The 11,518-nt window shown below is 51.3% G+C and overlaps 2 protein-coding genes across 2 annotated transcripts; one reads left to right on the top strand and one right to left on the bottom strand.

Moving 5' to 3' along the window:
* Positions 1–5,197: 5,197 nt before the first annotated feature.
* On the top strand, positions 5,198–9,413 carry MOGS (mannosyl-oligosaccharide glucosidase). The gene is made up of 4 exons (XM_017875241.1): positions 5,198–5,909; positions 6,083–6,309; positions 7,093–7,289; positions 7,467–9,413. The coding sequence occupies exons 1-4, from the start codon at positions 5,558–5,560 to the stop codon at positions 9,202–9,204; spliced, it is 2,514 nt and encodes an 837-aa protein (XP_017730730.1). The 5' UTR covers positions 5,198–5,557; the 3' UTR covers positions 9,205–9,413.
* Positions 9,414–9,586: 173 nt separating this feature from the next.
* Positions 9,587–10,721, bottom strand: WBP1 (WW domain binding protein 1). Its single transcript, XM_017875239.1, has one exon. It carries the CDS (start codon positions 10,618–10,620, stop codon positions 9,811–9,813), a length of 810 nt encoding a protein of 269 aa, XP_017730728.1. The 5' UTR covers positions 10,621–10,721; the 3' UTR covers positions 9,587–9,810.
* Between the last annotated feature and the right edge of the window lie 797 nt (positions 10,722–11,518).

Genomic DNA, 11,518 nt, shown 5'->3' with positions numbered 1-11,518 from the left:
CATTTGTGGAACTTCTCTCCCTCTTGGGTCCTTTTTCTTTTGAACTACACAGATGTTCTACCTTCATTCTTTTTCTTCTCTGTTTTTTTTCTGGGGCAGCTCATCCTCCTTCACAACTTGAATTACACCTTCTGGTGTTAAACTGTTTCTTTTGGTTCTAATCCCAACTTCTGTGCATAGTCAGGTTACCTGCTACCAGTTCCCTCCAAATCCCACCAACTATTTTTGTCTAAAATAGAATTGATAATCTTACATACACATATACTTGCCTCTCTTCCCTAACTTACCCATTCCTTTTTAAAAACAGGCACTTCATCTACTCAGCCACCTGGGCTGGAAACCACAGTGTTCTCTAGTTCTGCTCTTTCCATCTCTGCATATCTGGTCACTCAGTTCAGAATATTCTGTCTTTTAAAAACGTGCCTGAAAGTCGGGCAAGGTGGCTCATACTTGTAGTCCCACCTACTCAGAAGGCTGAGACAGGAGGATCCTTTGAGCCCAAGAGTTCAAGGCTACAGTGAGCTATGGTTGCACCACTGTACTCTAGCCTGGTGACAGAGCAAGACACCGTCTCAAAAAAAAAGCTTCTGAAATGATCTCTCCATTCCCATTCACTCTATTCATCATTATTGCCTTCTGCTACCCAGTCTATTTCCTAAACATTTTTGCTGCCACTTAATTTTATCATTCCAAAGCATGCGATTGGTTTTATCTCTCACTACTCCCTGTTTAAGAAAACAGTGCCAGCTGGGCACAGTGGCTCACGCCTGTAATCCCAGCACTTTGGGAGACCGAAGTGGGTGGATCATGAGGCCAGGAGTTCGAGACCAGCCCGACCAACATGGTGAAATCTCATCTCTATTAAAAATACAAAAATTAGCCAGGCATGGTGGTGGGTGCCTGTAATGCCAGCTACTCAGGAGGCTGAGGCAGGAGAATCACTTGAACCCAAGAAGCGGAGGTTACAGTGAGCCGATATTGCACCACTGCACTCCAGCCTGGGGAAAGAGCAAGCCTCCATCTCAAAAAAAAAAAAAGAAAAAAGTTCCTAAAGTGTTTTCATACTTCCTCAACACTCATTAGTGTGGACCATGCAATCGATTTAGGGAATTAAACCATTCTTTTTTTTTTTTTGGAGACAAGGTTTCACTCTTGTTGCCCAGGCTGGAGTGCAATGGCACCATCTCGGCTCACTGCAACCTCCACATCCCAAGTTCAAGCAATTCTCCTGCCTCAACCTTGCAAGTAGCTGGGATAACAGGCATGCACCACCATGCCTAATTTTATATTTTTAGTAGAGACGGGGTTTCTCCATGTTGGCCAGGCTGGCCTCAAACTCTCGACCTCAGGTGATCTGCCCACCTCGGCCTCCCAAAATGCTGGTATTACAGGCATGAGCCACCGCACCCAGCCTAAACCATTCTTTAAAAAAAAAAAAAAAAAAAGTAGGCCGGGTGTGGTGGCTCATGCCTGTAATCCCAGCACTTTGGGAGGCCTTTGCAGGCAGATCGCCTGAGGTTGGGAGTTAGAGACCATCCTGGCCAATATGATGAAACCCTGTCTCTACTAAAAAGACAAAAAAATTAGCTGGGTGTGGTGGCGGGCACCTGTAATCCCACCTACTCAGGAGGCTGAGACAGGAGAATTGCTTGAACCCAGGAGGTAGAGGCTGCGGTGAGCCAAGATCACGCCACTGCACTCCAGCTCAGGTGATGGAGTAAGACTCTGTCAAAAAGAAAAAAAAAAGAATAGAATAAAAATTTTCAGAGTGAGGCTGAGTTCAGTGGCTCATGCCTGTAATCCCATCACTTTGAGAGGCCGAGGTGGGCAAAATCACCTGAGGTCAGGAGTTCGAGACCAGCCTGACCAACATGGTGAAACCCCATCTCTACTAAAAATACAAAAAATTAGCCAGGCGTGGTGGTTGTCACCTGTAATCCCAGCCACTTGGGAGGCTGAGGCAGGAGAATTGCTTGAACCCAGGAAGTGGAGGTTGCAGTGAGCCGATGGCACCACTGCACTCTAGCCTGGTTGACAAGAGCAAGGCTCCATCTCAAAAAAAAAAAAAAAAAAAAAAAAAAAATCAGACTTCAATGGCACTTAGAATAGGAAGGCTAAATAGATTAAGTCATGCTTTGTCACCCAGGCTGGAGTGCTGGTGGCACAATCGTAGTTCACTGCAGAGCCTCCATCTCCTGGGCTCAAGCATTTCTCCCACCTCAGCCTCCCAAGCAGCTGGGATTGTTCTCCCGCCTCAGCCTCCCAAGTAGCTGGATTACAGGCGTGAAGGCCACCATGCCTGGCTTAATTTTTTTTTTTTTTTTGAGATGGAGTCTTGCTCTGTTGCCCAGGCTGGAGTGCACTGGAGCACAATTTGGCTCACTGCACCTTCCATCTCCCTGGGGTTTCAAGCGATTTCCAGCAATTTTATGATTTTCAGTAGAGACGGGAGTTTCACCATGTTGGCCAGGCTGGTCAGGAACTCCTGATCTCAAGTAAATCCACTGGTCTGGTTCTCCCAAAGCCACAATGTGCTATGGATTACAAGCGTGAGCCACCGTGGCTGGCCCTAATTTTTTTTTTTTTTTTTTTTTTTTTTTTTTTTTTTTTTTTTTTGGGAGACGGAGTTGCTCGTCACCCCAAGCGGAGTGCAGGTACCATCTCAGCTCACTGCAAACCTCTGCCCCAGGTTCAAGCGATTATCCTGCCTCAGCCTCCCAGTAGCTGGATTACAGCGTGCGACCACCATGCCCATCTATTTTTTTGTTTTTTAGTAGAGCAGGGTTCACCAGTTTGCCAGTCGGTCTCGAACTTCCGACTCAGGTGATCCACCCGCTCAGCCCAAGGCTGGGAACCAGGCGGAGCAACCACACGGCTCACCCAAAATTTGTGTAGATGGGGCATCTCCTCATCTTGTCCAGAGCTTCATAGAACCCCTGAACTAAGCGAATCTCTCCTGCCTTTGCGTCCTTAAGTGACTGTGATTACAGACGTGAGCACCACACGCAGTTGGGAAGTTTCTTTTAGAAACTCTAATTTAAGTCTGTAATCCTGTATATAAATTGTGTGTGCAATGTGTTATCATGCACATACTGGTTGCACTATGGAATATTTCTTATTGTGGTGTAGGAAAATAAAAAGTTGAAAGCACTGCTTTAGACACCTTCACAATGCTCAGCTAGGTAACAAAGAAAAGAATCTGTAGTCAGTGGCCTGCTGTGTACCTTGCCGGATACATTTCCCATGACCCTCCCACAGCAGCATTACTATACCTTTTTCCCCTGCTCTGAAAAGGGTGCTATCTTCAAAGGACTGTTTTTCCCCTCCTCCTTTAAAAAAGAAAGCTTATTTTTTTATTTTTTAACGGAGGAGGACAATATACTGTTGTAATGAGCCAGACTGCTGGGTTGAATCCTAGCTTTGTTCTTATGTAGCTGTATGACTTTAGCAAATTATTTAATCTCTCAGTGCCTTATTTCATTCTGTAAATGAAAAATATATACTTTCCTCATTGGACTGTTTGAGGAGATTAAATGAAATATAATATCATGTAAAGATGCCTAAAACATTGCTGGAGCATAGTAACTGCTGTTATATCTAAGAGCCTTTTATTATTCCTTTTTTTTTTTTTTTTTTTGAGACAGGTTTCGCTCTTGTCAACCCAGGCTGGAGTGCAATTGGCACAGATCTCGCTTACTGAAAACCTCTGGCCTCCTGGAGTTCAAGTGAATCCTCCATGCTCAGCCTCACGAGTAGCGGATTACAGCACATGAACCCACCAATGCCCAAGCTAATTCTGGTTATTTTATTTATAGGAAGACGGGTTCTCTCCATGTTGGTCAGGCTGGATTTGACTCTCAGACACTCAGGTGATCTGCCTGCCTTGGCCTCCCCAAAAGTGCTGGGATACAGGCGTGAGCCACTGTGCCCGGCCTAAGAGGCCTTATTCTAAAGTCAAAAGAACAACCTGGATTTGAGTTCCCCAGCTCCAAAATTAACTGGCTGTTATTTTGGGTCAATCTTAACTACTCTCCTCATCTGTAAAAATCGGTGTGGTCTGGCCAGGTGTGTTGGCTCACACCTGTAATCCCAGCACTTTAGGAGGCTGAGGTGGTTGGATCACCTGAGGTCAGGAGTTCGAGACCAGCCTGGCAAACCTGGTGAAACTCCATCTCTACTAAAAATACAAAAATTAGCTGGGCGTGGTGGTGGGTGCCTGTAATCCCAGCTACTCGGGAGGCTGAGGCAGGAGAATCACTTGAACCCTGGAGGCAGAGGTTGCAGTGAACCGAGATCACGCCATTGCACTCCAGCCTGGGTGACAGAGCAGGACTCCGTCTCAAAAAAAAAAAAAAAAAATCAAATTAAAAAAATGGGGATGGTTGAACATGCACTGAGTGCTGGCATTGTGCTTCTAGATTGTGAACTTGAGGTTGGGGCCATTTTCTCTGAGTCCCCAGCACCTTGCATAATGCAATATAGGGTATACAATAAACATTTGTTGAATTTATAAATATTTAGCATCTACCTTACACCTATAATTGATTAGTACTGTGATACAAAGATGAATAATGAAACAGGTATGTAATAAGTGCTCCAATAAGGATGTGGACAAATGCAATGGTAGCAAGAAAGACAAAAACAGGACTGACCACTGGGTTTGGTCAGATGATTGTTTAATAAGCAAAAAGTCTACCACCAGTGGAGAGTGGGGCCAGAAGTCAGATTACAGTGAAATATAAGTGGTCGTGTTGCATAAAGCATCAGTATTTTCTTTCCTCCTTTCCTTCCTTCTTTCTTTCTTTCCTTTCTTTTTTTGAGACAGAGTTTCACTCTTGTTGCCCAGGCTGGAGTGCAATGGCCCGATCTTGGCTCACTGCAACCTCCGCCTCCCGGATTCAAGCAATTCTCCTGCCTCAGCCTCCCGAGTAGCTGGGATTACAGGCACCCACCACCACACCCAGCTAATTTTTGTATTTTTAGTAGAAATGGGGTTTCACCAAGTGGACCAGGCTGGTCTCGAACTGATGTCAGGTGATCCACCTGCTTCGGCCTCCCAAAGTGCTGGGATTACAGATGTTAGCCTCCGAGCCTGGCCACATCAGTCCTTTTTTTTTTTTCCAAGACGAAGTCTCGCTCTGTCGCCCAGGTTGGAGTGCAATGGCACAATCTCGGCTCACTGTAACCTCCGCCTCCCGGATTCAAACGATTCTCATGCCTCAGCCCAACGCTAGATTGGTTTTTCCGAGCCTGTGAACTCCATGGAGTTGCCAGATAAGCGTAGTCCCGGTGGACCAACGCCCAGGACGAACGCTGTAGACTAACCCTATGCCAAGCCGCAGGCAGTGGTTCCGGACTCTGGGACTTAACCTAACGTGGCGGGGCGGGACTTCCGGAGGGAGGCTGACGCGGAGGCGGAGGCGCAGGCGCGGGCTGGCAGGTGTCACTGACCGGACGGTGGTCGCTGGGGCGAGAAGCTGGAGCCGGAGAGGCAAGGCAGCACCCCGGCTCCACTGCCGCCTCTCTGAGCTCTCGCGACGCGGACCTCAGTGCCAGGATGGCTCGGGGCGAGCGGCGGCGCCGCGCAGTGCCGGCAGAGGGAGTGCGGACAGTCGAGAGGGCGGCTCGGGGAGGCCCCGGGCGACGGGACGGCCGGGGCGGCGGGCCGCGTAGCACGGCTGGAGGAGTGGCTCTGGCCGTCGTGGTCCTGTCTTTGGCCCTGGGCATGTCGGGTCGCTGGGTGCTGGCGTGGCACCGTGCGCGGCGGGCGGTCACGCTGCACTCCGCGCCTCCTGTGTTGCCTGCCAACTCCTCCAGCCCCGCCGTGGCCCCGGACCTCTTCTGGGGAACCTACCGCCCTCACGTCTACTTCGGCATGAAGACCCGCAGCCCGAAGCCACTCCTCACCGGTAACCGGGCCCCAGGGCGGGCAGGCAGGCGGACTCTTAATCTGGGCGCCCCAGCTTGAAGCCAGATCAAGGGTCGGGAGGAATGGATCAGGAGAGTTATGAAGAGGGATGACCCAGAGACCCGGAGGGACAGGTCCCCTGCTCTTTGACTTACGTGGCCATTCTACCCCCAGGACTGATGTGGGCGCAGCAGGGCACCACCCCGGGGACTCCTAAGCTCAGGCACACGTGTGAGCAGGGGGACGGTGTGGGTCCCTATGGCTGGGAGTTCCACGACGGCCTCTCCTTCGGGCGGCAGCACATCCAGGATGGGGCCTTAAGGCTCACCACTGAGTTCGTCAAGAGGCCTGGGGGTCAGCACGGAGGGGACTGGAGCTGGAGAGTGACTGTAGAGCCTCAGGTCAGGGCCTCAGGACACCCTTTTCTCAGCCCAGACCCCTTCTATCCTTCCCTTGCTGCCAGCAAATGCAGCATGAAGTGGGCTCTGGCTGCCTGGCTTAAATCCTGCCTTAAACAACTGCCTCTGTGAGCATCTCTAAGCCTTGATTTCCTTGCTTGTAAAATGTAAAATGTAGATAATAATAGCACCTAACTCACAGGACTGTAAGAATTAAATGAAAAAGAGGCTGGGCGCGGTGGCTCACGCCTGTAATCCCAGTACTCTGGGAGGCTGAGGCTGTCAGATCACCTGAGGTCGGGAGTTCCAGACCAGCCTGGCCAACATGGAGAAACCCTGTCTCTACTAAAAATACAAAATTAGCCGGGCATGGTGGCGCATGCCTGTAATCCAAGCTACTCAGGAGGCTGAGGCACGAGAATTGCTTGAACCCGGGAGGTGGAGGTTGCACTGAGCCAAGATCGTGCCATTGCACTCCAGCCTGGGCAACAAGAGCGAAACTGTGTCTCAAAAAAAAAAAAAAAGAATTAAATGAAATAAACTGTGTAGAGTTCTTAGTGTAGGACATAGTACACAAGTATACTGTTACCTTCCAGGGCACCCAGTGTAAGGCTCTTTATCTCATCCCACTTGGGTGTACCTGGTTACCCTCAGTGACCCTCAGTACTGCCAGATGTATGTTGTTTACATTACCCCTGCCTACTGTTCCTTTCCCTCACTAAGGCTGATTCTCAAGAGAGAATGCCGGTCTAACACTGTTCTTTTCTGTCCTCCTTGATCACTTAGGCCTCAGGTACCTCTGCCATCCCTTTGGTCTCCCTGTTCTTCTATGTGGTGACAGATAGCAATGAAGTCCTAATACCAGAGGTTGGGTCCAAAGGGCAGTTGAAGTTCATCAGTGGGCACACCAGTGAACTTGGTGACTTCCGTTTTACACTTCTGCCACCAACTAGTCCAGGGGATACAGCCCCCAAGTATGGCAGGTAATTGGGGGAAGAGAATGTTCAGGGATGGAAGGGGTGGTTATTCCCATTTTCACTAGTCTCCATGTCCCCTGCCTGAGACCTCCCAACCTGACTCCTGAACATTTCGTATTTCTCTTTATAGTGCCCACTGCCTTCTCTTGAATAATATTTCCTATTTATCTTCTCCCTTTCAAGTTACAATGTCTTCTGGACCTCCAACCCAGGACTGCCCCTGCTGACAGAGATGGTAAAGAGTCGCCTAAATAGCTGGTTTCAGCATCGGCCCCCAGGGGCCTCCCCTGAACACTACCTCGGCTTGCCAGGATCTCTGAAGTGGGAGGACAGAGGCCCAAGTGGGCAAGGGCAGGGGCAGTTCTTGATACAGCAGGTAACCCTGAAAGTTCCCTTTTCCATAGAGTTTGTGTTTGAATCGGGCAGTGCCCAGGCAGGAGGAAATCAAGTCCTACCAAGACTGGCAGGCAGTCTACTGACCCATGCCCTGGAGAGCCATGCTGAAGCCTTTAGAGAGCGCTTTGAGAAGACCTTCCAGCTGAAGGAGAAGGGCCTGAGCCCTGGTGAGCAGGCTTTGGGTCAGGCTGCCCTCAGCAGCCTCCTTGGTGGAATTGGCTACTTCTATGGACAAGGACTGGTATTGCCAGACATGGGGGTGGAAGGGTCTGAGCAGAAGGTGGACCCAGCCCTCTTTCCACCCCTACCTCTTTTTACAGCGGTGCCTTCCCGATCATTCTTCCCACGAGGCTTCCTTTGGGATGAGGGCTTTCACCAGCTGGTGGTTCAGCGGTGGGATCCCTCCCTCACCCGGGAAGCCCTGGGCCACTGGCTGGGGCTGCTAAATGCTGATGGCTGGATTGGGAGGGAGCAGATACTGGGGGATGAGGCCCGAGCCCGGGTACCTCCAGAATTCCTAGTGCAACGAGCAGTCCATGCCAACCCCCCAACCCTACTTTTGCCTGTAGCCCATATGCTAGAGGTTGGTGACCCTGACGACTTGGCCTTCCTCCGAAAGGCCTTCCCCCGCCTGCATGCCTGGTTCTCCTGGCTTCATCAGAGCCAGGCAGGCCCAGTTCCACTATCTTACCGCTGGCGGGGACGGGACCCTGCCTTACCAACCTTACTGAACCCCAAGACCCTACCCTCTGGGCTGGATGACTACCCCCGGGCTTCACACCCTTCAGTCACCGAACGGCACCTGGACCTGCGATGTTGGGTGGCACTGGGTGCCCGTGTGCTGACGCAGCTGGCAGAGTATCTGGGCGAGGCTGAGGTGGCTGCTGAGCTGGGCCCACTGGCTGCCTCACTGGAGGCAGCAGAGAGCCTGGATGAGCTGCACTGGGCCCCAGAGCTAGGAGTCTTTGCAGACTTCGGGAACCACACAAAAGCAGTACAGCTGAAGCCCAGGCCCCCTCAGGGGCTGGTTCGGGTGGTGGGCCGGCCCCAACCTCGACTGCAGTATGTAGATGCCCTTGGCTATGTCAGTCTTTTTCCCTTGTTGCTGCGACTGCTGGACCCCAACTCATCCCGCCTTGGGCCCCTGCTGGACATTCTAGCTGACAGCCGCCATCTCTGGAGCCCCTTTGGTTTACGCTCCCTTGCAGCCTCCAGCTCCTTTTATGGCCAGCGCAATTCAGAACATGATCCCCCCTACTGGCGGGGTGCTGTGTGGCTCAATGTCAACTACCTGGCTTTGGGAGCACTCCACCACTATGGGCATCTGGAGGGTCCTCACCAGGCTCGGGCTGCCAAACTCCACAGTGAGCTCCGTGCCAATGTGGTAGGCAATGTATGGCGCCAGTACCAGGCTACAGGCTTTCTCTGGGAGCAGTATAGTGACCGAGATGGACGAGGCATGGGCTGCCGCCCTTTCCACGGCTGGACCAGCCTTGTCTTACTGGCTATGGCTGAAGACTACTGAAGGGAGGGAGAGGAGGGGAGCCAGGCCACTCTGGCTCTAGAGGGACAAAGGCTTCTGGCTTCTGCCCCCAGTCCCTTGGATACCAGTAATTCAAACCTTCCTCATTTCATCTCAGGTGTCTCCTTACTGTCATCCCACATAGCCCTGGGGTGAATGTGAATTCAGAGTCTATTTTTCTAAATAAATTGGAAAAAACATTTTGAACTCTATTGCTTTTGCCAGATTTGCCTCACCAAGAGGCCTTAGGTCAGTCCAGGCCTCAGGATTGTCTGCTGTCCTCAGGGAAGGTGGGGTCAAGTGGCCATAACCTGTCCCCTTCAAATCCAGTCAGGTCAAGTGCAATGCAGTGAGTTGAGCTTTAGTCCACCCAAATCCACAAGTGGCTGGTTCAAATCTCTTTAATGAGATCAAAGGCTCCTGTGTATATGTCTTGATGTCTTGCGGGGGTAAAGCTAGCACAGTCCCCCAAATACTGCCCCTCTCTTCAGGGCTCCAGCCCTTTCAGGCAGATTCTAGGTAGGCAGGAAGGGGCCAAAGGGAATGCAAGGAGGTGGGACTAGGGCTGTTTCTGGTGGGCAAGTAACCCACCCACCCTCTCAAAACTACTTATGGGATGTCCCCTTCACTGGAGGACAGCCCCATGGGAGAGACCTGCGGTACAGAATCTGGGGGCAGTGCACAAGGGGAATAGTCCTCCAGATCTGGCAGGGTGGCACTAGCCCTCACCTCCTTGACTGGCTCACCCTCACCGGAGGCAGGACAAGGGCAGAGCTCAATACCGGAGTCACCAGTTAAACGGCGATAGCGACAGGAGGGGGGTGTGGGGGCAGGGCTCACCCCTGCCCCAGGCTCACCCTCCTGATGAGGGGGGGCACTCTGGTGGGAGGAAACACCTTCCACATTTGTTCCTTCGAAGTGGGCAGGGCAGCTGGATGAGGAGGAACACCAGGTTTGTTCGCTGGAAGCAGTCAAGGGGAGGCCTGGGGCCACAGTATAAGCGGGGGGTGGTGTGCCTGGGCGGTGAACCACATCCTCGTAGGCTGGGGGCTTGAAGGTGCTGAGGAGGCGAAGGTCAAGCAGTGAACCAGTAGGGAAAGGACCAGCCCCATGGCATGCCCCATGGTAGGCCAACAAGTTGATTTCACGCTGCCGCTGCTGTTGTTGCAGCCGGAGTTTAGCTCGTCGGTGGCGGAAGGCGCAACAGCAGCTAAAGAGGATGAGGACAGTCCAGAGCAGCCAGAACCACCAGAGCTCATAGTAGTAGGTGCAGCAGCCAGTCTCCCCACAGCAGTGACCACTCTCACAGAGGTAGGGCTGGTTGTTCACTCCTGGGCACAGCTCTCGAAGCTGCTGTTGAGATGCCCGAAGTGCCCCCCAGGCCTCCGCGCTGCCGTTCCCGCTGCTGGCCTGAGCCATGCCTCCACCTACAGCCCCCTGAGGACCACAGCCTCCTCTACCGCCAGCCGCCCCGCCCCTGCCACCTCTGCTGCCACCGCCATGGTCCCTGCCCGGCCCATCTTCCTTCTCTCTGTTTTTTTTTGAGACTGAGTTTAGCTCTTGTTGCCCAGGCTGGAGGGCAATGGTGCGATCTCGGCTTGCCACAACCTGCGACTCCCGGGTTCAGGTGATTCTCCTGCCTCAGCCTCCCAAGTAGCTAGGTTTACAGGCCTGTGCCACTATACCCGGCTAATTTTTGTATTTTTAGTAGAGACGGGGTTTCTCCATGTTAGTCAGGCTTGTCTTGAACTCCCAACCTCAGGTGATTGGCCCACCTCGGCCCCCGCAAAGTGCTGGGATTACAGGTGTGAGTCACCGCGCCAGCCTACTGGGCAAAGCTTTTTATGTGATGGTAAAAAACGCTAAGCAATCGTTATTTGCCAAAAATTTAAAGAATTTAGGCACACATTGGCTTGTTTTGAGTGCAGCCCACACCGAGCACTTACTATCTCTTATTTGATGCAAAGAAGAATTAACTGCAATCCAGAAATTGACCTAGGGATTTTCACACATTTAAAAAAATTATCATACCTCCATGAGGTCATTTTTATTAGCTTCCATTTTACAGGTTAAATAACTAAATTCAAAGAAGCTAAGTAAATCCATGATCCTTGAGCCAGGAAGAGGTGGAACTGGCCTTTGAATCCACCCCTGCTTTCTCCTTCCACCATATTTCCTATTATTACTACACATTACATATCTCAATACAGAGCTGTAAGGAACAAGAGACACTCAAGCATTACAGTAATTAGAATTTTCATATAATATTCCAGAAATCAGAGACTAATTCTCTCCAGCTTCAGCCCTGAAATCGAAA

This window comes from Rhinopithecus bieti, unplaced genomic scaffold (assembly GCF_001698545.2).
Source record: "Rhinopithecus bieti isolate Rb0 unplaced genomic scaffold, ASM169854v2 scaffold_9978, whole genome shotgun sequence".
Lineage (NCBI taxonomy): Eukaryota > Metazoa > Chordata > Mammalia > Primates > Cercopithecidae > Rhinopithecus > Rhinopithecus bieti.
Note: the sequence above shows the minus strand (reverse complement) of the source record. Positions and strands in the feature narration are given on the sequence as shown.

Coding starts and splice junctions, on each gene's coding strand:
- MOGS (XM_017875241.1), top strand. CDS start 5,558: ATGGCTCGGGGCGAGCGGCGGCGCCGCGCAGTGCCGGCAGAGGGAGTG. Junction 6,310..7,092: donor GAGTGACTGTAGAGCCTCAG/GTCAGGGCCTCA, acceptor TTGATCACTTAG/GCCTCAGGTACCTCTGCCAT. Junction 7,290..7,466: donor ACAGCCCCCAAGTATGGCAG/GTAATTGGGGGA, acceptor CTCCCTTTCAAG/TTACAATGTCTTCTGGACCT.
- WBP1 (XM_017875239.1), bottom strand. CDS start 10,620: ATGGCTCAGGCCAGCAGCGGGAACGGCAGCGCGGAGGCCTGGGGGGCA.